Raw genomic sequence first — 26,352 nt, forward strand, 5'->3', positions numbered from 1 at the left:
TCTAATAAATCTAATCTGAACAAGAATTTCCTGTCATGGAAACTAAGCGAGAGGCTGAATCCCAATCCCAGGAGTGTGGAAGATGACCAGAATTGAATTACTGGGGTGGGAAGAGCACTCTGCACGTGCTCGGCGTCGTTCCTGCTTGCTTGGCACACCGCTGCAGCTTAGAAACACCCAATTTGGGTTCCCATTGCAGAACTGTTAAGCAGGGATTTGCATCTGCAGCGGAAAGTTCAAAACGTCTCTTCTGCTCTCAGGCCCAGGTTAAAAGCAAGGCATGCACAGAAGGGGGTGGGGGGGGAGGTCGTCTGCAGTCGGAAGCCCCCACCCCACGCCTGATCCGAGGGCTCGGCTGGCTACTTAGCCCCTCTGCCATGCACGGGTTGTTACGTTAGGCTGACAGCTTGCTGAATTGTGACCGTGGGTGCTGCAAGTCCTATAACTCATCCCGGTGCTCTTTATAACCCCCTCAGCACCACTGCTCACAAGGAACAACTGGCCTTGAGTTATGGACTGCTTTGACAAACAGGGTTCAAGCTCTGGAGGATGCAGGGCAGGGAAGAAGACGGGCTGGAATATTAGATGCAGAAAGGAGACACGGCCGTGATTTGAACGAGGGCCAGGTTTCCGGGCAAAGAGAGGAGAGGATTCTGTGTTCGAAAAGGGCCGTCTTTGGGCTGTTCTGCAGCTGGAGTCTTGCTGGAGCTGGAGTCTTGCAAACCAACCTGAAAAGGGGATTTGCTCCTCTCGTTTTCTGGGATGGCTTCCCCTGATGGGGGGGGGGTGTTTCCTGGAGCCCCATCAGCTTGAGCCTCTAAAATTGGGAGTAGAGGAAGCCAAAATCCAGTTTCCCAGGTTTGGGGAAAGGCCAGCTCCTCATTTCCCACAGCGTCTTGGAATGGAATGGAACGGAACAGAATAGAAATACAGGATAGGATAGGATAGGATAGGATAGGATAGGATAGGATAGGATAGGATAGGATAGGATAGGATAGGATAGGATAGAAATATAGACTAGACTAGACTAGAGTAGACTAGACTAGAATAGAATAGAATAGACTAGAATAGAATAGAATAGAACAGAACAGAACAGAATAGAAATATAGAATAGAATAGAAATAGAATAGAATAGAATAGAACAGAATAGAAATACAGAATAGAATAGAACAGAATAAAAATGCAGAATAGAATAGAATAGAATAGAATAGAATAGAATAGAATAGAATAGAATAGAATAGAATAGAATAGAATAGAATAGAATAGAATAGAAATACAGACTAGACTAGACTAGACTAGACTAGAATAGAATTACAGGGCAAAATTCACTGAACAAATGTCTCCCTTAGCAATGGAAAGTTTGGACTCAGTTGTGGCCGTAAGGTTGGCTGTGTGAAGGAGAAACTAAGAGACACCTCTTAGAATAGAATAGAATAGAATAGAATAGAATAGAATAGAATAGAATATGTAGCTCATACAGAGGAGCAGTGGCAAACCCAGAAGAGCGATAGCAATACACACACACACACACACACACACACACATAAACACACACACACACACAGAGATACATCCAGCCTGGTGCACTCAGCTGCCTGCCGTCATCTGCCCTCCAGCAAAAGGCATCTGCCTCCCAGGTGCCCCCCCCTTCCCAGCCAGCCAGCTGCAAGGCGGGATTAATTACCATTTTGCTGCAAATGAAATTAAGTTGGCGCAGTGTCGGTCAGCAGCTGCACCAGGATGTGGATTAAGCTGAGCCACTGCTGCAAGTGAAGTGGGGGAGCCCCCCCTCCCCGCCCGCCCTCCCCTGAGGACTGGGGCAGGAACGGGAATCCTGTCCTGGATCCTGCCAGCTTGGTCGGTAGGATCTCTTTTGACCTCCTGGTCCACCTCCAGCATGAGACAGCCTCTCTTAAAGAATCCCACTCTTTTAAGAATTCCCATTCCAGCTTTCAAGAGGGTTCTAGATTAGAGGCCCCCAACCTTTTGGGCACCAGGGACCTGTTCCATGGAGAGAGGTTTTTTTGCGGATCGGAGGGTGTGTGGTTTTGTGTGCTGCCTGCATCCCGCGGATTGGGCTTTGCTTGTTTGTGCGGACCAGTTGCTGGCATGCCACGGCCCGGTACCGGTCCACGGCCCAGGGGTTGGGGACCCCTGTGCTAGATGCTTCAGGAACAGGAGAGGGCAGAGAACCACATATCGGCATATCGGTCGGAGAGATGTCCTGTCCACAATCCAGCTCAAAAAATCCAAATAAAACTCCAGGTTCATTCCAACTTCTGAACATCTTACTATTTATTGAAGACAACGCATGGTTCTGTCGAAGCGAAAGTAACTCTGAGGTTCCAGCACCAATTCAAGGACTTCAACAATAGTGTTTTTCCCCCCAGCCAAACCCCCAATGTCTTATGTAACCCATATCGGCAATCTGAATTTTGATCAGGTGATCACGGGGATGCTGCAAAAGGTCGTAGGTGTGAAAAGTGGTCATCAGTCCCTTTCTCCGGTGCTGTTGTAACTTTGAACAGTCACTAAACGAACTCTGGTAAGGCGAGGAGTTCCTGTGTTGTGTCAGTGTTACCTATTCCCCAGATCCCCAAAGCTGATTGCTGTCTGAAGCTTTTCCTTAACAGCCTTTGATTTATTCTGCTTTCGGTTCACGATAAGCGGGGTGGGGGTGGGAAGGGATATTTAAGCGGTGTGCTTCTTGCAATATTAAGTAATAATTTCCCCAGCATGAGAGGCTGGAAAGGCCAGCCTTGCCCTCTGTTGCCAGGCACGGGAGAAGGGCTGAGAAGAAAATGCCCTCTGCGCGTGCAAAGGGGCACTCTTGTCCCTTCACGTTAAGGAATTAAGGATTTTGCGCCTGGGAATTTGGGCTCCTGCAGATTGCATATTTCTCTCCCTACCTAGGCAGCGATACTCTTGTCGTATTACAGATTGTTTTCCTTCGCTTCCCCTGTCAACCTGCTGGTCTCCCATCCAAATATAACCACCTCAAATCCTTCTGAGCCCAAACAAAGCAAGCAAGGCAGGGGCTGCGGCTTGATGGGCCCATAAATAAATAGCCCTCGATGTATGCACAGGCACAAACACTGGAGCTTTACCAGAAATAACCCACTCCATCCTAGTCTATCACCGAAATGAGGTGTGTGTTTTTCCCCCCTAAGGGCATTTTGCGGTGTGTGTGTGTGTGTGTGTGTGTGTGTGCGCGCGCACGCGCGCAGCTAAGCAAAGCAGCAAATTCCACTCCCAGTTGAAAAAAATGCAGGATTCTGGAATGTATCTTTTCCTTTTTTTGAATTGAGACTTTGGAGGAACCAAATGTTTCTTAGGCGTCAAGAGATTGCATTCACACAACCCGACATCTGAGTAAATCCATTTCGGGATTGCATCCGGTGCCCGAACCCCTAAATTATCCCAGCAAGCTAATTTTGTGCAACATGACAAGCCTCTCCCATGAAAGCGAACCCAGATTGGCCACTTAGCTTAGCGACTGGCTTGGTTAAGGATGCTGGGCCCACTCAGCCAGAGCAGGAGGGGTTAGCTAGCCAGTTAAGGCATAAACCAGGTCCTCCTTTTTAAAAAAAAGGAATGTAAATATTAGCTACAGATGAGCTGCAGTTTTCTAAAAGCGTGTTCCCAGTTCTTTGAGCCTATCCTTTTAGTGGCTTGAAATTAATTTCGCTTAATTTGGTTTTACTTTTAATGTTTCCGAGTGTTTTTTGTTGTTGTTGTTGTTGTTGCATCTTCGGTTATTTGATGGCATGGTTTTTGTGTTGTCAACGTGGCGGGCTGCTTAGTGCTACGTGTGGGGATGTGTGTCTATAACAAATTGAGCGAATAATTAAGTGAAAGGAAGTGGAAAACCACCGCAGCTGTAAAAATCAGTTCACACTGATTTATCTCTTTGGTTCTATTAGGGTAGGGGGTCTTCAAACGTGGCCCTTTTATGACTCGGGGACTTCAACTCCCAGAATTCCAGCGTGCCTGGGTGAGGAATTCTGGGAGTTGAAGTCCACAAGTCATAAAAGGGCCTAGTTTGAAGACCCCTGTGTTGGGGTAATACATAACACACAATCCTTGACTTCCAGCCATTCATCTGCTAGCAGATGTTCCAGGTTACAACGGCACGGAGAAAAGTGCTTTTCAACCAGTCCTCGCACTTACGACCGTTGCAGCGTCCCCACGGCTGCACGGCCAAAATTGGACTGCTTGGCAACCAGCTCGCATTTACAATGACCCAGAAGTTTTTCAGCATCCTTAGCCGTGCAAAGCTAGCGTTCCCTTGCTTGGCTGGCGGTGACGTATCTTGGGAGTAGCTCCTGCTGCCCTCCCCATCCCCTTACCCTTCAGACCCGTGGAGGGTCCCCAAAGATTCGGGGCGGGGTGTGTGTGTGTGTGGAAATGCCAGGAGCTGCCTCTCTTCATTTCCGACTCGGAGTCCCCGACTTTGGCTGCCTGCCGTAGCTCTGGCACCATCTGAAAACCTTGGAAGGCTTTTCCGAACAGGTGGGGTTTTTTTGTCCCTGTCCAAGGAGAGAAAAAAGAGCCGGTGAAGAACAGGGCCTTAATCCTTTAAAATACGCCCCACCCAGAGAGATTCAGCTTCCTTCTCTTAATTGCCTCTGCCGCTTATGGGTGAGATCACAGGCCGGGCTTATCAGCCCTCTGCAGATTTCCAGTTTTTTTATTTATTTTTTTATTTTAATTCCATTTATATCCCGCCCTTCTCCGAAGACTCAGGGCGGCTTACAAGCTTAGCAGTAGCCTTCATTCTATGTATATGCCTGCTTATTAGGGCTTTCACACACACACACCCCAAGCGGCATTATTACAAAGTCAGCTTATTGCCCCCAACAATCTGGGTCCTCATTTTACCTACCTCGGAAGGATGGAAGGCTGAGTCAACCTTGAGCCTGGTGGGACTCGAACCTGCACTAATTGCAGGCAGCTGGTGTTACTTAAGGAGGCATTCGCCCACTGCTCCACCAAGGCTTGTCGTGTTGTGCTGGTGGCGCCTTGCAGGGGTGGGTGTGGGGGAGATCGGTTGCCCTAAGTTCACATCCTCTACATTAGTGGGGGGCGGGTTGGCTTTTGGGGAAACAGAATCCTTTGTTGGCTGTCTTTCGGTGCTATGCGATGCCCCCTTGCCAAAAATCCAGAGCTGGTTTCTTTTTAAAATCCTCTTAAAGTGGGCTAGTTTGCGTCCCAGTTATCCCCAGTGCCGCAGGCTGATTTGGACCAGTTTCCCCCACTTCCAGGTGGCAAAGAAATTGTGAGCGTGGACATTTCCGTCTCCAGGAAAAAAGACGGTTGTTTTGGGGGGGGGAGACCCCAGTCTTAAGTCCACCCCCAGCTGGGCCACTGTCAGTCCCACAGGGCTGTTGTGTCGAGAAAAGGAGGGGTCATCTCGCTGACCTCTAGAGAAAAGAGAAGATAGAAATTTAAATTTAACAACTTCTCCGGTGTCACGCAGGAGGGAAGTCCGACATCAGTAGTCCGGCATGCCAAAAGGTTAAAAAAAATTTTTTTTGAACTGTCCTCCCATAAATTTGTAGTTTTAGTTTTTTACTTTTAATTTAAAACTTTGCTTTTTTCTTTTCCTTTGAGAATAAAAAGAAAAGAAATGGAGAGGCTTTTAAAAAATAAATACGGGTGCTGCTCGAGTTGAGCCGCTCGTTTAGCGATCGTTACGACGAGACTGGAAAAAGGGGCTTGTGAACGTTTTTTTCACACCTAACAAGTGTCACGACAGCCCCGAAGCTACGGGATCGACTGGCATGCATTTATGACGCCTGTCGCAGTGTCCCAGGATGACATGATCCCCGTTTGTGGCCTTCTCACAAGCAAATTGGGGGTGTGCGTGTGCAGATTTGCTTAATGACCGCACGGTTCACTTAACAGCTGCAGGGATTCGCTTAACAACTGTGGTGTGAAATGCGGTTGCAAAATGGAGGGGGGGGGAAACTCACTTAATGACTGCCTTGCTCAGCAGTGGAAATTTGGGGCTCGATTGTGGCCGTAAGTCGAGGACTCCCTGGGAAGGCTTTAAAAAGCTGGAGAAAGAGCTGGAGAAACCCAGGTTTGTCCGTGGAAATTCACGCAACGACTTTGGACCAATTCTGTCCACTTTCTTAGCCCAATGGGCCTTTACAGGGTGGCGGTTGTGGAGTAGGTGAGGGATACAGTGCTGTAAGGCAAACACACGTACACACATATTAAAAAGGCATAGTGAAGAATGTTCTTCCTGCGCCAGCTCAGACCGCCCCAGGAGCTGCTGATCCAGCTCCACAGAGGAACTACGGAGTATCTCATTTGTACCTCAATCACGGTCTGGTTTGGCACCGCAACCAAACAGGAGAGGTGCAGACCTCAACGGATAGTTAGGACTGCAGGAAGAACAATCGCAACCAGCCTGCCTTCCATTGAGGACCGGTATACTGCGCGGGTCAGAAAGGAAGGCTGAGAAAATAACTTAACAGACCCCACACATCCTGGATGCAAACTGTTTCGACTCCTCTCCTCGGGATGGCGCTAGAGGGCATTGCATGCCAAAACTACGAAAAACAATTTTTTTTTTTTACCCCTGCCATCACTCTGCTGAACACTTAATTCCCGCCGCATTGTCTCACTTCTCATCTTTTCTCATCCTCTCATCTTTCCTGCAACCTCCTCCTATTGGTTTCTTATGATTTATCAGTTGTTCTTTGTAACTTACGTCTAATGATTGGAACTGTGATTTATGACCCATTGCTTCTGTTTATATATACACCGAGAGCTTATGCATCGGAGACAGGTATCTTGTGTGTACAATAAAGAATATTCTATTCTATTCTATTCTATTCTATTCTATTCTATTCTATTCTATTCTATTCTATTCTATTCTATTCTATTCCATTCTGTATTTCTATTCTGTTCTTATTCTACTCTATTCTACTCTATTCTATTCTATTCTACTGTATTTCTATTCTAATCTATTCTATTCTATTCTATTCTATTCTATTCTATTCTATTCTATTCTATTCTATTCTATTCTATTCTATTCTACTGTATTCCTATTCTATTCTATTCTATTCTACTGTATTCCTATTCTATTCTATTCTATTCTATTCTACTGTATTCCTATTCTATTCTATTCTATTCTATTCTATTCTATTCTATTCTATTCTATTCTATTCTATTCTATTCTATTCTATTCCATTCCATTCCATTCCATTCCATTCCATTCCATCCCATCCCATCCCATCCCATCCCATCCCATCCCATCCCATCCCATCCCATCCCATCCCATCCCATCCCATCCTATTCTATTCTATTCTATTCTATTCTATTCTATTCTATTCTATTCTATTCTATTCTATTCTATTCTATTCTATTCTATTTACATCCTTGAGCTCCTGTAGAAGAAGTAGCTGCTAAAATTTAATCAATTGATATTCAGACGATGACTGCTGGAGAGCCTACAAAGCTGGCTGTAATGTTACAGGATCCCTTTATTTCGTGGGCAAATAGCAGCATTGGCGTAATCCGGCTGCAGATTTTCCTGTTTTTCCAGCCCCCTCCCCCTCCACCCCCCCGCTGCCCTTCTGAAGCCCGCACTGACCCAATTTCCTTTCTTCCTCCTCTCTCTGCCCCTTCTTCCTCCCCCCCCCACCCCATTTCCTCGCGCTCCCCAGGACCAGGGGACTGTGGGGGTCATTTTCAACGTGGGCACGGACGACATCACGATCGAGGAGAGCAACGCCATGGTGAACGACGGCAAGTACCACGTGGTCCGTTTCACCCGGAGCGGCGGCAACGCGACGCTGCAGGTGGACAACTGGCCCATCAACGAACGATACCCGGCAGGTAGGGATCGCAGAGCGTCACCTGCCACCATCATCCCCTTCTCTCTTTCTCGCCCCCACACCCCAACCGATGGCGGAGGTTGGAACCAACCGGCCCTCTTTTCCTTTCTGCCGGAGGCGGCGGGTGGCGGGGAGGCAGTAGAGGGCTTTGGGGCAGCTGTCCTGGCCTTCTGGGTGGTGTCTCCTGTGCCTTCCAAAACCTCTGGCGCTTCCTCCGATGCTCACCCGTTGCGAGCCGAGGAAGGACGGGGAGAGAATCGGAAGGAGGAAGGATGAGCCGGAAGAAGAGACTCGGGATGTGGGGCTCTTAGGAAAGGGCGTTTAGGGCAGAGGCCTTGTTCCAGTCTTACCCCGTCTGAAGCGTCTCCGGCAAGGAAGGTCCTCCTGTCAATGGTCCCACTTCTCTGGAGGTGCTGGAAAGGGCGAGGCTTTGAAATAAGAGAAAATACTTGTAGCTTGGAGTTTGGGGGATTTGGCTGTGGTTTTGTTGGAGAATTGTGGTTTTAAGGGAATTCCTGAACGTCTCGTTACCAAACTAGGTAACACCATCAGTGGGATTTCCTCGTCCTATTCTCCCCTTAGCTCAGGGGTAGGCCACCTTGGCTCTTTTTATGACTGGTGGACTTCAACTCCCAGAATTCCTGAGCCAGCCATGCTGAGGGGAAAGGGAGAGGTTTGCAAGCTGAGCCATGCTGCCTGAGGAATTCTGGGAGTTGAAGTCTGCAAGTCATGAAGGGGCCATAGTTACCCCACGCTGGCTGAGGAATTCTGGGAGTTGAAGTCCCCGAGTCATGAAGGGGCCATAGTTCCCCCATTCTGGCTCAGGAATTCTGGGAGTTGAAGTCCCCGAGTCATGAAGGGGCCATAGTTCCCCCATGCCAGCTCAGGAATTCTGGGAGTTGAAGTCCCCGAGTCATGAAGGGGCCATAATTCCCCCATGCCGGCTCAGGAATTCTGGGAGTTGAACTCCACAAGTCATGAAGGGGCCATAGTTCCCCCATTCTGGCTCAGGAATTCTGGGAGTTGAAGTCCCCGAGTCATGAAGGGGCCATAGTTCCCCCATGCTGGCTCAGGAATTCTGGGAGTTGAAGTCCCCGAGTCATGAAGGGGCCATAGTTCCCCCATGCCAGCTCAGGAATTCTGGGAGTTGAAGTCCACGAGTCATGAAGGGGCCATAATTCCCCCATGCCGGCTCAGGAATTCTGGGAGTTGAACTCCACAAGTCATGAAGGGGCCATAGTTCCCCCATGCTGGCTCAGGAATTCTGGGAGTTGAAGTCCACCAGTCATAAAAGAGCCAAGGTTGCCTACCCCTGCCTTAGCTCATTAGCCTCTTCTGTGCCGGTGTGGTCAGTCGGTCGTGCAATTGGCTGGTGGTTTGGAGCTGTATTTGAATTCCGAGCGGCTGATTGGTTCTCTCGTCGATTGGCACTTCGAATGGACTGGCCTGTCACATACTGATAGGATGTTTGGATTGTCATAGCAACATGTAGGAAACCAGACCATTCAAAGTGCCAATCAATAAGAGAACCAATCAGCTGCTCTGGAATTGAAATACAACTCCAGACAAACAGCCAATCGCACAATCAGCTGGCCACACTGGCACACAAGATGTTAATGAGTCAAGGACAAGGGTAGGCAACCTTGGCCCTTTTATGACTCGTGGACTTCAACTCCCAGAATTCCTGAGCCAGCATGGCTCAGCTTGAAAACCTCTCCCTTTCCCCTCAGCCTGGCTGGCTGAGGAATTCTGGGAGTTGAAGTCCACGAGTCATAAAAGGGCCGAGGTTGCCTACCCCTGGTCAAGGAGAATAGGTTGAGAAAATCCTGCTGATGAAGTTACCTAGTTTGGTAACGAGACCTTCAGGAATTATATTAAAACAAATTATATTAAAACAAACTTAGAGAACAAACCACAGCCAAATAGGATGGGGTCTTAGAGGCCATCTAGTCCAACCCTCCGCACCACCATCCTAGTTTGTGGAAAGCCACTAAAGTTCTCTTCGACAGGTAGAAACTTTGAGGAGAAGTCATTCTGTTCTAAGCGGACCGTTTCCGTTTCTCTTCCAGCTAGGAAATCTTCCCGGCTTTTAGCTCCCATCTGCCACGTCTTTTCCTGCTGCCCCTCGCAATGTCTGCCAACTGCTATCCCACCCCCCCAGAAAGCCCCTCTTCCGGGGCACACATGAGCTAATTGCACATTTGCCCCATGTGGTGCAAAAAGCCAACCCCTGCAATTTATGACAGTTCAAAGTTACAAGGGCACGGCAGGAAAAGTGACTTAGACCGTTTTTCACACCTAAGACCCTTGCAGCATCCGCCAGGATCACGTGATCAAACTTTGGCTGCTTGGCAACTGACTTGTACTCATGACGGTTGCATTGTCCCGAGTTCGTGGGATCTCCCCTTTTGTGAATTTTCTGAGGAGTAAAGTCCATGGGAAAGCCAGACTCACTTCACGACCGTGCTGCTAACTTAACAACGGGCGGTTGGCTGTGGTGAGTTCTTGCTTCAAGCCCATCTCCCTGGCCCTCTGCAGCATTTATATCTCAACCTTGTCAACTTTAAGATGGGCGGACTTCAACTCCCAGAATTCCCCAGAGCTGGCTGGGAACTCTGGGAGTTGAAGTCCCCCCCCCCCGTCTTACCGGTGACAAGGTTGAAAAACAAAGCTCTACAGATCTCTCCGTTCACTAAGAAAGGCCATCTTCTGCAGCTGAAATGAAAAGGCCCAGATTCTCTTTTTTTTCCCCATCTCCCCTTTTCTTTTTCTCTAAGCCCTCTCTTCCCCCGATAATGGGAGTCCTTGACATCCTTTCTGCCATGTCATTCCCCCCCCCCCCGATCGAGTAATTTTTGCATCTCTTTTCAGCAGCAGCGGGGAGAGAGGGGGAAAAGAAGCCAGCCTATCGCGATCTCATCTAGCTTCCTCCTTGAAAAAGGCTGACTGGTTGTGATGAAAGTTCACAGCCCGCATTGGAGATGCATGAAACTGGAGGGAGATAAGCGAGGGCAAGGGGGCGGTGGTGGGGTCTGCAAGAAGAGAGATGTTCCTCCAGGGAAAACTGGACAGGGAGAACTTTGTTGAGTCAAGAATGCCGGGGGGAGGGGGGGAGAGATCTTTAGCAGGTACGGACCTCCAGCTTCGCCACAGCAGGGAGTCGCCCCCTCCCCAACGCCGAATATTTCTACCCCGTAGATCTTGGACGAACCGCTTTGCAGCGTCCCTCTTCCCATCCTTCTGTTCAATTAAGCATACCTTGGGGGATCCTCTTCGGGCAGTTGGGCCGGTTCCAACCTCCGCTGAATCAGACCAGGTGACTCGGGAAGCCGGAAGGTGCCGGCACGAAATTGGAGGGTTGCCTTCGGCCCTGGCGTGGCATCCCGGCTGGAAATGCCTTCTTCCAAATCCACTTCAGGGTTGAATCACACACCGTTCCACTGGCTTCTCCCTCCCCCCACCTCCCAGAAACTTCAAAGCGGAGGGAGCAACTCTTAACTGAGGGCAAGGCATATCTCATACACACAACGCACAAACACACAAACATGATGCCTCCCAAGCGCCTCTGCCGTCCTGCTCCCCTCGCTGTGAATCAGTGTGATGCAGCCTTGTCTAATACAGCTGCAGTGGTTTCAAGATGGGTGGCTGTATAAATGTTCTAAATAAATAACCAGGCGTTGCCGTCTCCACCTTGGCACTCTGGAAATCCTACTCAGTTGGACATCCCAAAGGCGATTTCTTTCAAAAGCCAAGTGGACTTTCTTGCTTTGCTTGGAGACGTTTCCCTTCTCATCCAAGAAGCTTCTTCAGTTCTGAGCAAACGGCGGAGGACGGAAGGATTAACCATCGTTGCGGTCATCTGGTCGTTAGTACTCTCTCTGAGAGTCGTTGAGGCCACTTGGAGGTTTATCTGTGCCCTCAGGGTCACCCGAATAGTGCAAATGGGCGTGGAGCCTTCTTGTAACTGCTGAAAGGACTGTGTTGTAAACACACTGAAACTCCTTTCCACAGTTCCAAGTAGGCTCCACACCCATTTGCACTATTCGGGTGACCCCGAGGGCGCAGATAAACCTCCAAGTAGTCTCAACGACTCTCAGAAAGAGTACTAACAACCAGATGACTGCAAGGAATATAAATCCTTCCATCCCCCACCGTTCAAGTCAGAACTGAAGAAGCTTCTTGGGTGATAAGCGAAACGTCTTAAGGGAAAAAGCACCTTTGGGACAACCATGACTGGATGACCGAGAATCTCCATGGACAGTTAGCCAGCTGGACAGATCCTCGCTCTGTCATCCCAGAACTGTCCAAGGTGCTGAACCACACAGGAGTCTTGCGAGCCTCTTTCTGCCTCCAAAAAAAAACTTCTCTGGGAGTTGTGCAGATTTTAAGACTTGTGGCCTTTAACTCGCAGAATTCCACAGGTCTTAAAAGTTGCCAAGGTTGGAGACACACACACACCCCTGACGCAAATGTATTCAATAAATAACCGGAAGTTGCCATCTTCACCCTGGCGCTCTGGAAATCCCGCTCAGCTGGACAGATGGTCTATCTGTCATCCCGGCGCTGTCCACGGTGCTGAACCACACAGGAGCCTTGACTCTTTCTGCGTCCTCGGGGAGTTGCACAGATGTGCCCACTGAAATGGGCACCCCTCCGGTGTCGGGTTGGGGCACATCATGCAAGGTTTATTTATGTGGATAATCTTCTGCCTTGAAAGGAAGTCCTCTCTGCTGCCGCTGGCTGAGCTGCAGTTGGGTCAGGAGTCGACAGCCACGCTTCTTCTCAACGTCTTGGTGCAGAATCAATCAATCAATCAATCAGAATAGAGCTAGAAGGGACCTTGGAGGTCTTCTAGTCCAACCCCCTGCTCCAGCAGGAGACCCTCTACCATTTCAGACAAGACTGGCTATCCGGTCTTTTCTTACAAACCTCCAGCGATGAAGCATCCACAACTTCTGAAGGCAACATCTGTGCCTTATTTTGAGGATTATTTCCCCCGTCATGGAAGAAGCTCTCTTTTTACCTAGCCTGGGGCGGGCTGGAAGGCCAATTGCTCAGCTGCCGTTCCTGCTGTCTACTTCGCCAGCCCTTTACATTTTTGCCAAAAACGTTGGCGCTTCCGACATCCCTGGCCTGGTGTTCAGAAACACACCTTGAGGGTTGGCATCATGTCAGCCAACAGACGGGCACTGAGGTATCTAGCCAGCTCCTCCGAATCCTTTCTCCGGTCCAGCCGCGGCCATGGTGAGCCACCAGGATGCTTCTAAATACAGGTGAGATAAAAGTGGATGAAATTCTTCAAGGACAGGTCGACTGGTTGTCCAGCCACCTTTTACGCAGAGCTAAACCCTGCACACAATCCCGGCACACACCCGTGACCAGGCTTAGAATAGGACCTTTGACTTGGGAGGGTCCCACGAGGCCATCAAGTCCAACCCCTGGTTCCGTGACAACTGAAGCATCCCTGGCAGACGCTGTATAGGCCCCGCTTGATCCCGTCACCAGAAGCGGACCTCCTGGTGGCCTAAACGTGGAGTCCGGGAAAACAGCTTGCCCGCACTGTGGGATGTCACGCCAAAATCGGCAAAAGGAAGGCTTCGGAAACGGGCGTTTGGGGGAGTGGGTTTATAAGAACGCTCTCCAGATAATTGGCGGCCTGAATGGCACGGAGTCCTCTCCCTTCTTTGGAAGATGCAAAGTGTGGCCCAGAATTTGGCTGGACCATAAGAAAGGCTGAGCGCCAAAGAATTGAAGCCTTTGAACTCTGGTGCTGGAGAAGACTCCTGCGAGTCCCTTGGACTGCAAGGCGATCAAACCGGTCAGTCCTAGAGGAGATCAACCCTGACTGCTCTTTAGAAGGCCAGATCCTGAAGCTGAAACTCAAATCCTTTGGCCACCTAATGAGAAGGAAGGACTCACTGGAGAAGAGCCTCATGCTGGGAAAGGTTGAGGGCAAGAGAAGAAGGGGACGACAGAGAAGGAGGTGGCTGGATGGAGTCCCTGAAGCAGGAGGCATGAGCTTAAATGGACTCCAGAAGATGGTAGAGGACAGGAAGGCCTGGAGGAACATTGTCCATAGGGTCGCGATGGGTCGGACACGACTTCGCAACTAACAACAAAAACATTCGGAAAAAATATAAAGTGCCGGACAGGAAGCCTTCCCCCCCCCCAGCCCGATGGGATGGCGACCGCTATTCTTTGAAATCAGTTAATTAACACCGAAGTGACATTATTCCCAGGTGTTTTGTGACACCTTTCCCCCCCCCCTCTCAATCTCCCAAGTTTTCTGTTGCTCTTACATTAAGCTGGGAAGAACAGCCCACTTTATTACAGCCAGACTTTTTTTTTATTTTTTTGTTTGTTTTTTAAGGCAGGCATCTCGGCCGAAAGCCATTTATTTATCCGCCTTTAAAAAAATAAGCATAAATCTGTTCCAGCCTCCGTCAGGAGGGGGGGGGGAAATTGGCAGCGACATCTTTTAAGATACTCTAAAGAGAAAGGTGGTGGTGGGGAGGAATGCAGGAGGAAATGTTTAGTAAGAAATACTGCAGGGCCCAGAGGTGGCGCAGAGGATGGAGAGGGGGGAGGGCAGGCAGTCTGGGAGATTCAGAATCCCAATCCTAAATGAGATTCTATGCCCTGCATTCTGGGGGTGGGGGTGGGGGTGGAGAAAAACCCAATAAATAATCGGTGACTCTCCAAACTATTAATTACTTCCGATACACCGATTAGGAATCACTTTTTGCTGATCTGTAACCCTTTTCTGTTTCGGGAAGAATATTTCTCCTTAAGAAAATAGCTAAAGGATTTTGGGGGTGGGGGGAGTGGGAGTGGAAGTAGGGTAGAAAAGGAGAATTTCTTCAGATTATGTCGGGGGGGTCGGTATATGTGTGGGTGGGTGTCCTGATTTAATTCAGATTTTGTCAATCTGGGGCCCTGTGGATAAGCTGACACAACCGAAAGAGAATGGCATTAATCTGTCTCAGCTAAAAATCCACCAGACTCAGGAGCAATTTTATGTCATCTTTCCTTATCTCTCTCCTTCCTTCCTTCCTTCCTTCCTTCCTTCCTTCCTTCCTTCCTTTCTTTCTTTCCTTCCTTCCCTCCCTCTCTCCCTCCCTTTTTATTTCTCTCCTTCCTTCTTTCCTCCCTCCCTTCTATATTTCTCTCCTTCCTTCCTTCTTCCATCCTTCCTTCTTCCCTCCCTTCCTTCCTTCCTTCCTTCCTTTCTTCCTTCCTTTCTTCCTTCCTTCCTTCCTTCCTTCCTTTCTTTCCTTCCTTCCTTCCTCCCTTTATTTCTTTCTTTCCTTCCTTCCTTCCTTCCTTCCCTCCCTCTCTCCCTCCCTTTTTATTTCTCTCCTTCCTTCTTTCCTCCCTCCCTTCTATATTTCTCTCCTTCCTTCCTTCTTTCATCCCTCCATCCCTCCCTTTTTTATTTCTCTCCTTCCTTCCTCCTTCCTTCCTTCCTTCCTTCCTTCCTTTCTTTCCTTCCTTCCTTCCTCCCTTTATTTCTTTCTTTCCTTCCTTCCTTCCTTCCCTCCCTCTCTCCCTCCCTTTTTATTTCTCTCCTTCCTTCTTTCCTCCCTCCCTTCTATATTTCTCTCCTTCCTTCCTTCTTTCATCCCTCCATCCCTCCCTTTTTTATTTCTCTCCTTCCTTCCTTCCTCCTTCCTTCCTTCCTCCCTCCCTTCTTTATTTCCTTCCTTCCTGCCTGCCTGCCTCCCTCGGTGGGCAGTGCCATCAACAGAGATTAATTGCTGTGCCTTTCAGTGATTGGCTAATTAAGCAATTAAAATAAATACAACTGGTCTCCAAACCCCGTCAGAGATTCTATCCTTTGAAAAATTAATAGGCCTCTTGTCCATATTCCACTGATTTACAAATCCCAGCATAAGGTTTTTGAGAAAAGTCTCAACAGAACACGGTATCCTTCCCCTAAATCTGGAAGTTTCTGTGCTCTCTCTCCCCCACCCCCACCCCCCTTATTTTGCATTCCTACAAGCACAGGTTCCTGCATAAACCAATGATTTGTGGGAGCAGGCCGAATACGCCTAATCCGAGTTCGAAACATGCCACACTTTGTGCATTCTGCAAGCGCAGCAAGCAGGCTTTTGACCAATTGATGATGCAAGTTGTGCGAATGCAGCCACTCCATCTTCCAAATGGTGTGTGTGTGTGTGTGAGAGAGTGTGTGTGTGTCATGTCTAATTCTTTCCAATCCCCCCCCCCCGAACCCCACCCTCCATCAGGAAAGCACTAAGGAAGACCAAAAGAGCCTTGAAAAGTCAAAGAAACGCATAGGCTAAAATGTAGCCTGGCCAGAGTTCCGAGAGGTGAGACTCTTGAGGATGTGCAGAGTGCATTTCCCTCCCCTCTGAGGAAACGCCACTGCCCATCAGAACTTAAGATAGTTTTGAGGACCTGGCTTGCAAGCGTCAACTCAAAATACGTTTATCTTTAATTGCGGGAAAAGGTAGCCATGGTAGCCATGCTAGCCATGGCCAAACCTCCTTCCGGTTGCACTCAAGGACCAACGGATCAAGGAGAGAACCAATCTAGGAATCAGGAGAAATTCCCTGACAAGGAGAATGTTGAATGACTTTTCCTGAGTCTATTTATAACTCCCCATTGCTGCCTTTTCTTTTCTTGTTTCATTTCTCCCCGCGCCCCCCCCCCCAAGCCCCGGCCTTGAGCCCAGGGTGTTCCTAGTGGTGTCCCATCCAAGATTTCAACTAATCACTTTTTTTCTGATTGTTAAAAGTGACCTACAGGCTGCCAGTTTCAGAATAATGAGGGTTGGGAGGGACCTCGGAGGTCATCTAGTCCAACCCCCTGATCGAGTAGGAGACCCTTTGCCACTCCGGACAAATGGCCGTCCAATCTCTTCTTAAAAGCCTCCAGGGATGGAGCGCCCACAGCTTCTTCAGAATGGCACTTGTCAAAACAACAGTCTGTGTGTGTGTGTGTGTGTGTGTGTGTGTGTGTGTGTGTTGAAAATGCTGCCTTGGGGATGCCCAACCAAGTCTTGCAAAATGGTTTGCAGTGGTTGCAAAGAATAAGAATAGAATAGGAGCTGGAAGGGACCTCGGAGGTCTTCTAGTCCAGCCCCCTGCTCAAGAGGAGACCCTGTACCATTTCAGACAAGTGTTTGTCCAGTCTCTTCTCAACTTCTGGTGGCAAGCCGTTCCACGGGTTCATTGTTCTCACTGTTAGGAAGTTTCTCCTTAGTTCCAGGTTGCTTCTCTCCTTGATTGGTCTCCATCCCTCGTTCTCGTCTTGCCTTCTGGGGCTTTGGAGAATAAAGCTGACCCCTTCCTCTTCTCTCTGGCAACCCCTCAAATATTGGAAAGATGCTATCATGTCCCCCCCCCCCCTCACCACCACCCGGTCCTTCTTTTCTCCAGACTCGCCAAACCCAATTCTGGCCACCGTTCTTGGTCTGTTTTAGTTTCCAGGCCTTGAATCGTCTTTGTCGCTCTTCTCTGCGCGCTCCGGTCCGCCAGATCTGTCAATCGTTGGGTTGATTGACAGCCCCCCCCCTTGCATAGAAGACGCTGCCGAGGCTCCCCCACTGAAGGACGGGTGGTTGTGCCGCGGTTGTGCTTCCGTCTCCGGCCAATGTCTTCTTTTGTGGATTTGTTTTTAGCTGATTTTGTTGGGCTGCCGTTGTGGTGCGAGTGGAGGGCGGGCCGGGGGCGAACCTGCCTCCCGGTCCTGGCAGATGAAGACTCCAGCTGTGAAATTGAGTGTAGAGCCGGATCCTAATTACAGACTCCGGTCACTTTCTGAGGATGGCGTAGTTTTTAATTAAAAGATGTTAATCGGCTAGTTAATACAGAAGCTAATGAGAGCATGGAAAAGTCCCCGGCTTCTCTCTAATTAGGGGACTGAATTGCGGGCGCGGAATGAGAAGCAAAGACGGGGTTGGCAAGGGGGGGGTAGCCCTCAGCCCCCTTCTTCCCCCCCCCAGGAAAGGGTCTCTGAGCTTCGCTGGGCAGCTCTATCCTGGCTGGGCTGCTGAGAGATTCCCCCCCCCCTTGAAAAATGGAAATGAAGACTCGTCCCCAGGAAAGGGGAACCACCCAACTGCGTGCAGAAAATGGCATTTGTTACGAAACAGTCCTCCCCCCCCACCCCGCTACATTTCCCCAAATCGACCGAGCCTCCGAGATGTGACTTGGACTAGGAAAGTTCCATAAGTGTGGGGCAGTGCAGTTTGAAGGAGAGGAGGAGGAGGAGGAGGACCGCGGGGTCCTAGGTGCCCTCTGAGCTGGGTTGTTTTCTTGCAGGCCTTTCTTTACCCAACTAGCTAACATCATCAGTGCTAGAAGAGAGTGGGGTGTGCAGAGTGGAAGAGGAGGAGGAGGAGGAGGACAAGGACAAATCTGAACATCTTGGGCAACATTGGGCCTTGTCCACCACAGCCAAGAGATTGGTTGCTAGCTATTCCCTAAAGACATTCCCCCTGCTGTCTGGAGACAGGGAAGGAAGGAAGGAAGGAAGGAAGGAAGGAAAGATAGGAAGGAAAGATAGGAAGGAAAGATAGGAAGGAAAGATAGGAAGGAAGGAAGGAAAGATAGGAAGGAAGGAAAGAAAGATAGGAAGGAAAGATAGGAAGGAAGGAAGGAAAGATAGGAAGGAAGGAAGGAAAGAAAGATAGGAAGGAAAGATAGGGAGGAAGGAAGGAAGGAAGGAAGGAAAGAAGGAAGGAAAGAAAGATAGGAAGGAAAGATAGGGAGGAAGGAAGGAAGGAAGGAAAGAAGGAAGGAAGGAAAGATAGGAAGGAAGGAAGGAAAGAAAGAAAGATAGGAAGGAAAGATAGGGAGGAAGGAAGGAAGGAAGGAAGAGGAGGGAGAGAAAGAAGGGAAGGAAGGAAGGGAAGGGAAGGGAAGGGAAAGGAGGGAGAGAAAGGAAGGAAGGAGGGAAGGGAAGGGAGGGAGAGAAAGAAGGGAAGGAAGGAAGGAAGGAAATTCTGGTTTCCCAGCTTACTAACTCCTGCACAGCGTGCACCACATTCCTAGAATTCCAGAAGACTTGTCTTTATGTCTAGCCCCAATGGAAGATCTATACGTCTTTGGGGAAGCATCAACCCTTCCAACCGCTCTTTTGCCTGCTAGCAGACTCCTGCCAGCTTCTCCGTCCACCCCTCAAGCCCTTCCTGATCTCAGAAGCTTTTCGGCATCCCAAAGCATCCCAGTTGCTGCTTTCAAAGATGGCTTCCTCGGTGGCGCTAATGTAACGTACCCTTATCTTGCGCTGCCTTCCCAGAGCCAGGGAACGAACCCTCGGTTTTCTTTTACAACAAATATTTTCGCCCCGTGGAGAACCAGCCGTTGCTCGCCTGTCTGTCTTGGGACTTGGGGCTTCGTAGAAGCGACAACGTCCAGGAGTGCCGATGACGCGTTGTTTGGGAGGAACCCGTTTCCTCCATTTCTGAAGCGCTCCCTCTCCTCTGCGGCTTCCTTTGCGGGTCAAAGCCTCTAGCCAGGAATCTCTCGGCCATATTTTGGCTGACCGCGTGGTGGTGTGGCTGGCTCCATTTCTGCCTCTAGACTGTTCTGTACCAGCCTGCTACCGGCCCTGCAGAAAAGGCAGGGACAACCCCTTTACAAACGGCAAGAGGCTGGAATTACGCCTGCCAAATTTATTAACATAAAACAGAGCAAACCATGAAACAGACACCAACCATGAAACAGGAGCTATGAAACAGGAGCTATTCAAGCGGTTGCCTTCAGCAAACCAGCCCTCCCACGCATTCCCCTTTTATACAATTCAGGGCATGGCTTCTCTCTGCCTCCTTCCGAGGTGCCCCATTGCCTTCCTCTGTTTACTCCTAATTGACTGCCTCCTGCGTCGAGCGTCCTTGAACAGGGCCAGCTGTGGGTCATCTTCATCCACGCTGTCAGGCTCACACAGCTGGGTCTCCGTGGTGACCAAGTGGGAGGGGCGTGGCTGAGGGCTCTCATCAGCAAGATCTTCAACCCCCTCAGCAAGCTCTTCAACACCCCTCTCCTCCTCTGAGTCGTCCGACCCAACTGCCGAACCCACAGGCTGACCCTGAATCACAACATAGACCTGGCCTAACGGTGAACTGTGAAGCTGCTCAACCATGCCTGGGGGAAGACCCAGCCCAGAAGGATCAAGAGAAGATTAACAAGCGGGCTCTTGGCATTATTGTATTCTGAAGTCCCACCTGGAAAGCCTTTGGAAGGCGCTCTTGTGTGCACCTGGGCCCAACCTTCCACTTCTTCTGTTTTCTCCTTTGGGGATGCCCAACAGGTAAACGGGTACGGTTGGCTGAAATTTTGGGAGATCAGATCAGAGTGAAAGGTCCCCAGCAGATGACGTACAGCGTGATCTTCCTCCCAAAAACAATTTTTCTCCTCTTGAAGCAACTCGGCCTTCAAACAGCAGAGGACAGAACCTGGCGGGCAGCGGAGGTCCTCCGTCCTCCAGGTCAGGATTGACCCAAAGGGGCTTTTTCAGGAGGCAACTGGGCTTTCTTGTTCTCTCTTTGAAGATGTTTCGCTTCTCATCCAAGAAGCTTCTTCAGCTCTGACTTGGACGGTGGGGAAATGGAAGGATTTGCGCTCCTTGCAGACTACAGAAACCATTTGCCACTTCAGTTGGAGAATGCAGACAACACAGACATCCCCAACAGCCTTCAACGGTGAAGGGTCACAGGGCAGGAAACATCCAGCAGCCATGAAGGCTCCAGACACCCGTTTGCACCACTCAGGTGACCCTGAGAACACAGGTAAACCTCCAAGTGGCCTCAACGACACTCTAAAAAGAAGGCAAGTGACCAGCGGTCTGCAAGGAGAATAAAATCCCTTCATTCCCCACCGTCCAAGTCAGAGCTGAAGAAGCGAAACGTCTTCAAAGAAAAACAAGAAAGTCCAGTGTGAAAAAGCATCTTTGGGATAACTCTGACCTGGATGACCGCGGATCTCCATCGACAACCTGGGGACAAGATCTCCCAAAGCTGGGAAGACACCTTCAAGGTTGTTCAGACTTAGCTTTGTACCCTTCCGGACCCCCCATCTCATCTCAGGCTACTGGTTTGCCCAGCTCGCCAAGATGGCGGACGTGGGAGACGACGGTCCACGGTGTGTGATTCTAACCCTCTTTCCAAATGTGACAGGTGGGGAAAACCATTGGGCCTCCAAAAGATTGTCCCATCTCTCGAAGCCCAAACCTTTGTGTGTTCGCTCAAAAGATAATCAAATTTGGGTCTGCTCGTCGCCCGCCATCCCTTTCCCGAGACGCCTGGTTCACCCTCAGCATTTGGACCTCTCTTGTCGTCATTTGGATAACTAGACTGCTCAATTCCTTTTTGACCCCTTTTGCCAAAGCGGGAGAAATCCGAAGGGGTCTCTCTCTCTCTCTCTCTCTCTTTTTTGGGGTGGGTGGGTTGCAGAAGGACGGGGGTGGGGTGGGTGGGAAGGGAAGGGAAGATTGCTTTTTGGTGGGAGTTGGTAGGCAGGGAACCAACCGGGACATGGAATTTAAATTAAACCCCCAAAAAAGGGGACGGGGGGGAAGGGAGGGGAACCTAAACGACAGACCGACTACTACGGGTTTGGGAAAGGGAACTTGAGTTGGACAGCGCAATGTTGCTTTTTCCGCCATTTTCTGACGTTAGAACATAAAGTCGGCTAATAAAGTGAATTTAATTTTTTGCTTAAAAAAAACAAAAAACAAATGGAAACAACAACAAGAACAACAACAACAACAAAAAAGGCCCTGGGGAGAATTTGTTCCTTTCCCCAGAGCTACATAAAGCCTTCTAACTTCCATCTACTCATCCTAACCCTTAAACTAAACCGCATAACTAGTGTTTTATTCGTTGTGGCTAAACTCGCTAAACCCCCCCAACAAATCCCAAACTGATTGCCCTAACCCTCCCCACCCCGAAAAAAAAAAAAGAATTAATGGAAAACCTAACCGCTAATTTTTGATCCAACGCTTAAACTGCTGTTTGGACTGTAGTCTGACCTCTCTAAATTTGCTAACCTCTGACCTTTGACCTTCCAGATGGCGTATATGTCTCTTTTTTTATCTCTCTCTCTCTCTCTCTCTCTCTCCTTCTCATTTTATTATTAATTATTATTATTATTATTATTTCTTTTAACTTTTTTTTGGTGTTCATTTTTTCCCCTCTTTTTTTTTAACCGTCTACAAATTCTCTCTCTAAACTTTTTGAAGGGAACACTGATAATGAACGGCTGGCGATTGCTAGACAAAGAATACCGTATCGGCTCGGTCGAGTAGTAGATGAATGGCTACTCGACAAAGGTAATTAACGATAATTAATTCCGGTTAACTCCGTAGCAAGTATTAAAAAAAAAAGGCTTTAAAGGTGCAGCTCTTGTCCCCTTAGCTTCCTCACCCCTTGCTGCCTTCTTCCCTTCTTGCTTGCAGAGAGATGGCTCCGCCAGTTAAGCCAGGGGGTCTTCCACCTTGGCCCTTGGATGACTTGGGGACTTCGACTCCCAGAATGCCTCAGCCAGGCACGCTGGCTGAGGAATTCTGGGAGTCGAAGTCCACAAGCAGGGGTCTTCCAACTTGGCCCTTGGATGACTTGGGGACTTCGACTCCCAGAATGCCTCAGCCAGGCACGCTGGCTGAGGAATTCTGGGAGTCGAAGTCCACAAGCAGGGGTCTTCCAACTTGGCCCTTGGATGACTTGGGGACTTCGACTCCCAGAATGCCTCAGCCAGGCACGCTGGCTGAGGAATTCTGGGAGTCGAAGTCCACAAGCAGGGGTCTTCCAACTTGGCCCTTGGATGACTTGGGGACTTCGACTCCCAGAATGCCTCAGCCAGGCACGCTGGCTGAGGAATTCTGGGAGTCGAAGTCCACAAGCAGGGGTCTTCCAACTTGGCCCTTGGATGACTTGGGGACTTCGACTCCCAGAATGCCTCAGCCAGGCACGCTGGCTGAGGAATTCTGGGAGTCGACGTCCACAAGCAGGGGTCTTCTAACTTGGGCCTTGGATGACTTGGGGACTGGCTGAGGCATTCTGGGAGTCGACGTCCACAAGCAGGGGTCTTCCAACTTGGCCCTTGGATGACTTGGGGACTTCGACTCCCAGAATGCCTCAGCCAGGCACGCTGGCTGAGGAATTCTGGGAGTCGAAGTCCACAAGCAGGGGTCTTCCAACTTGGCCCTTGGATGACTTGGGGACTTCGACTCCCAGAATGCCTCAGCCAGGCACGCTGGCTGAGGAATTCTGGGAGTCGACGTCCACAAGCAGGGGTCTTCTAACTTGGCCCTTGGATGACTTGGGGACTGGCTGAGGCATTCTGGGAGTCGAAGTCCACAAGCAGGGGTCTTCCAACTTGGCCCTTGGATGACTTGGGGACTTCGACTCCCAGAATGCCTCAGCCAGGCACGCTGGCTGAGGAATTCTGGGAGTCGACGTCCACAAGCAGGGGTCTTCTAACTTGGCCCTTGAATGACTTGGGGACTGGCTGAGGAATTCTGGGAGCCGAAGTCCACAAGCAGGGGTCTTCCAACTTGGCCCTTGGATGACTTGGGGACTTTGACTCCCAGAATGCGTGCCTGGCTGAGGAATTCTGGGAGTTGAAGTCCACAAGTCATCCAAGGGCCAGGTTGGAAGACCCCCGAGTTAAGCAGAGGCAAAATTGGGGAGCTGGAGAAGAGTTACTGGCCAGGACTGGTTTGGTCCATTTGCCACGATTCAGCCCTTAAACAGACACTTTTGGCCTGGAGGATTGAGTCTTGATTGACCCATCGGTTTGATTGTCTCCCGATATAAGACAGCGTTTTCAGTGAAGGTGGGGGGGAATCTGATGGGCAGGGATGAGGTTTGGGGTGCAGGCCTCTTTTGCCCGGCCCACCAGCAGCCCCGACGCCACGCGCGTGTGAGCGCTCGTGTCCTGGTGAGCGAGACACAAAGAGATGGGAGGAAGGGAACAGCTGCTTACAGCATTTCATCTTGAAGACGCTTGTCACAAAGCTTCTCCTGCAAAGAAGCAACGCACAAACCCTCCCCCCACACACACGTACACACATATACACCCTTAAGATTGAAGAAGGCTAATGGCGAGTCGCAAGAATCGGCCGTTTTGGATCAGAAGGCCAAGAGAAGCATCCCTGGAGCATCGTTTGCTAGAATTTGCTTAAGATGGGTGGATTTCAACCCCCCAGAATTCTCCAACCAACACACTAGCCGAGGAATTCTGGGAGTTGAAGTCCACCCGTCTTACACTTGCTGAGGTTGAGAATCGCAGAGCATCCTTCTCCAGCATGGAAGTTCTTCTAGAAGCTCTGGACTTCACTTCCCAGAGTTCTCTCTGGCGGTCACGCCAGCTGGGGGCATTAAAGGAGTTGAAAGTCGCACTTCTGGAGATCAGCCAAGTTGGGGGGGGCTTTGGGCCATCACCTAAGGCTCAAATTGAGGTGGGGGGGGGAAGAAAGAGCTGATTTGGAATAAACTTCCCCTTTCTTTGGAGGTAAAGTCTAATCGGTAAAGTTGCAGGCCTGAAACAGGACAAGGGACTCTGTTGGAAATCTTGTTCTAAAGCAGCGTTTCTTTAACCTCGGCAACTTTCAGACTGGTGGACTTCAACTCCCAGAATGCCCCAGCCAGGCTTCTTGTCCCATTTGTTGCGGACAAACCCACCTCCAATTTTATGCCCCTTGTTTGTTTAGTTTTTGTTTTATTTATGGCAGGTTGAAGTCCGTCCCTCTTAAAGCCTGCTGGCTGGGGAATTCTGGGAGTTGAAGCCCACCCCTCTTAAAGCCTGCTGGCTGGGTAATTCTGGGAGTTGAAGCCCGCCCCTCTTAAAGCCTGCTGGCTGGGGAATTCTGGGAGTTGAAGCCCACCCCTCTTAAAGCCTGCTGGCTGGGGAATTCTGGGAGTTGAAGTCCACCCCTCTTAAAGCCTGCTGGCTGGGGAATTCTGGGAGTTGAAGTCCACCCCTCTTAAAGCCTGCTGGCTGGGGAATTCTGGGAGTTGAAGTCCACCCCTCTTAAAGCCTGCTGGCTGGGGAATTCTGGGAGTTGAAGTCCACCCCTCTTAAAGCCTGCTGGCTGGGGAATTCTGGGAGTTGAAGTCCGCCCCTCTGAAAGTTCCCGAGGTTGAGAAACACTTGTTTGCAAGGCTCCAGAAGACCCTCCTTCTCATGTCTTTCTCTCCCAGCCTTCCTGAGATCCCAAGCTTGGGTTGCTTTTAACTTTGAGATGGACCATTTTCTCCTCTTGTGACTTTGGCTACTTGCAGCCAGATGTTTACCCCTGGAATGACCGCCTCTCCTTCAGCATCAGTCACCTGCCCAGATATCAAGCGGTCAGCCAAGCAGGAAAAGATGAAAAAAGGGGTACAGGGACTTGCAAGCAGGTGGGGAAGGTGTTGGGGTGAAGCAGGAATTCCTCTTAAAGGTGATCCCTGAATTTTTTTTTTCCCCCACCGAGAGGTCAGCAGCATGTTGCTCTGCTTCCCTTAAGTTGAGTGACCGCCCGTCATCTTCCTCTTTTGTCTCTTCTCACCAGCTTTGAGGCTTAACAAAAATCTCTCCGTTTATTAAATTTCTTGAACGAGGCATCCAACCCATTTGGGCCGAGAGCTGCACCTTTAACGCTTTAAACTCAGCGGGGAAGGAGTGAGCGGAAAAAAAAACAAACCCAAAGAACGGAAAAGATCATTTCTAAATTATAACTTAACCATCTAATCACACTTTTAACGTGCTTTTTAACTCCAACCAAAGTATTAAACCGCTTTTTTAAACCGCTAAATTCCAAATTTGCTTAACAAATCACCGGCAGGTGATTATTCTAAAGGGGGGGGGCGGGCGGGCGGGAGGGCAGAAAGGGACCTTTTAAATGTATATTTTTTAATGTCGGTGCCTTGATGGTTTAAACAGGCTGTAATTACCAAACCAACAAAAAATATAATTAAAGGGACTTCTAAAGCATCCGAGTAACCCAAAAAAACCAAAACACAAACAAGCAAAAAAAAAAAAACGAGAGAAGGGGGGGGGGGAAAGGAAGAAAAAGCAGCGGAAATTCAGATGGTTGTGAAAAGGAGGGGGTGGGGTGGGGGTCCTAAAGGTGGGGAAGGAATGTGGAGAATAAACGGAAATGCAGAGGATAAATGTATGCGAGTAACTGTTTGTCGTTATTAAAACAGCACAATCTCCCGTGCACTTTTTTTTTTCCGCCCTTTCCATCACGAGGGGGTGTGCAGGATGGGGCCGTGTGTTTGGGGTGCAGAGGGCAGAGTACGATGCAAGAGCGAGGGGCAGCCTTAGGGCATGTGTCCTTTTCCCAAACCATTCCCACATCCAAACACATTCCTTTTCTCCGTGGGAAAACCGAGCCAATTTGGACAGCGTGATTTCTGCTTGTTTTTCACAGTTCCAGGAAGATTGCAAGGCCGGGAAGAAAAACGTGGTTTTTGTTTTATTCCCCCCCCCCAGCAAGGCCTCGAGCTTCTGTTCTACCTGTGTTGTGCACACACACACGTTCCAAAAAA

General features: G+C 49.6%; 1 protein-coding gene across 1 annotated transcript in view; it reads left to right on the forward strand.

Annotated features, from left to right (window-relative positions):
• NRXN2 (neurexin 2) overlaps positions 1-26,352 on the forward strand; it is a 224,839-nt gene that overhangs the window by 167,049 nt on the left and 31,438 nt on the right. Inside the window, 2 exon segments of the mRNA XM_083374184.1 lie at positions 7,680-7,851; positions 22,059-22,148. Coding sequence (XP_083230310.1) covers positions 7,680-7,851; positions 22,059-22,148 — 262 coding nt within the window.

The sequence above is a fragment of the Vipera ursinii genome, assembly GCF_947247035.1.
Source record: "Vipera ursinii genome assembly, chromosome: 15".
Lineage (NCBI taxonomy): Eukaryota > Metazoa > Chordata > Lepidosauria > Squamata > Viperidae > Vipera > Vipera ursinii.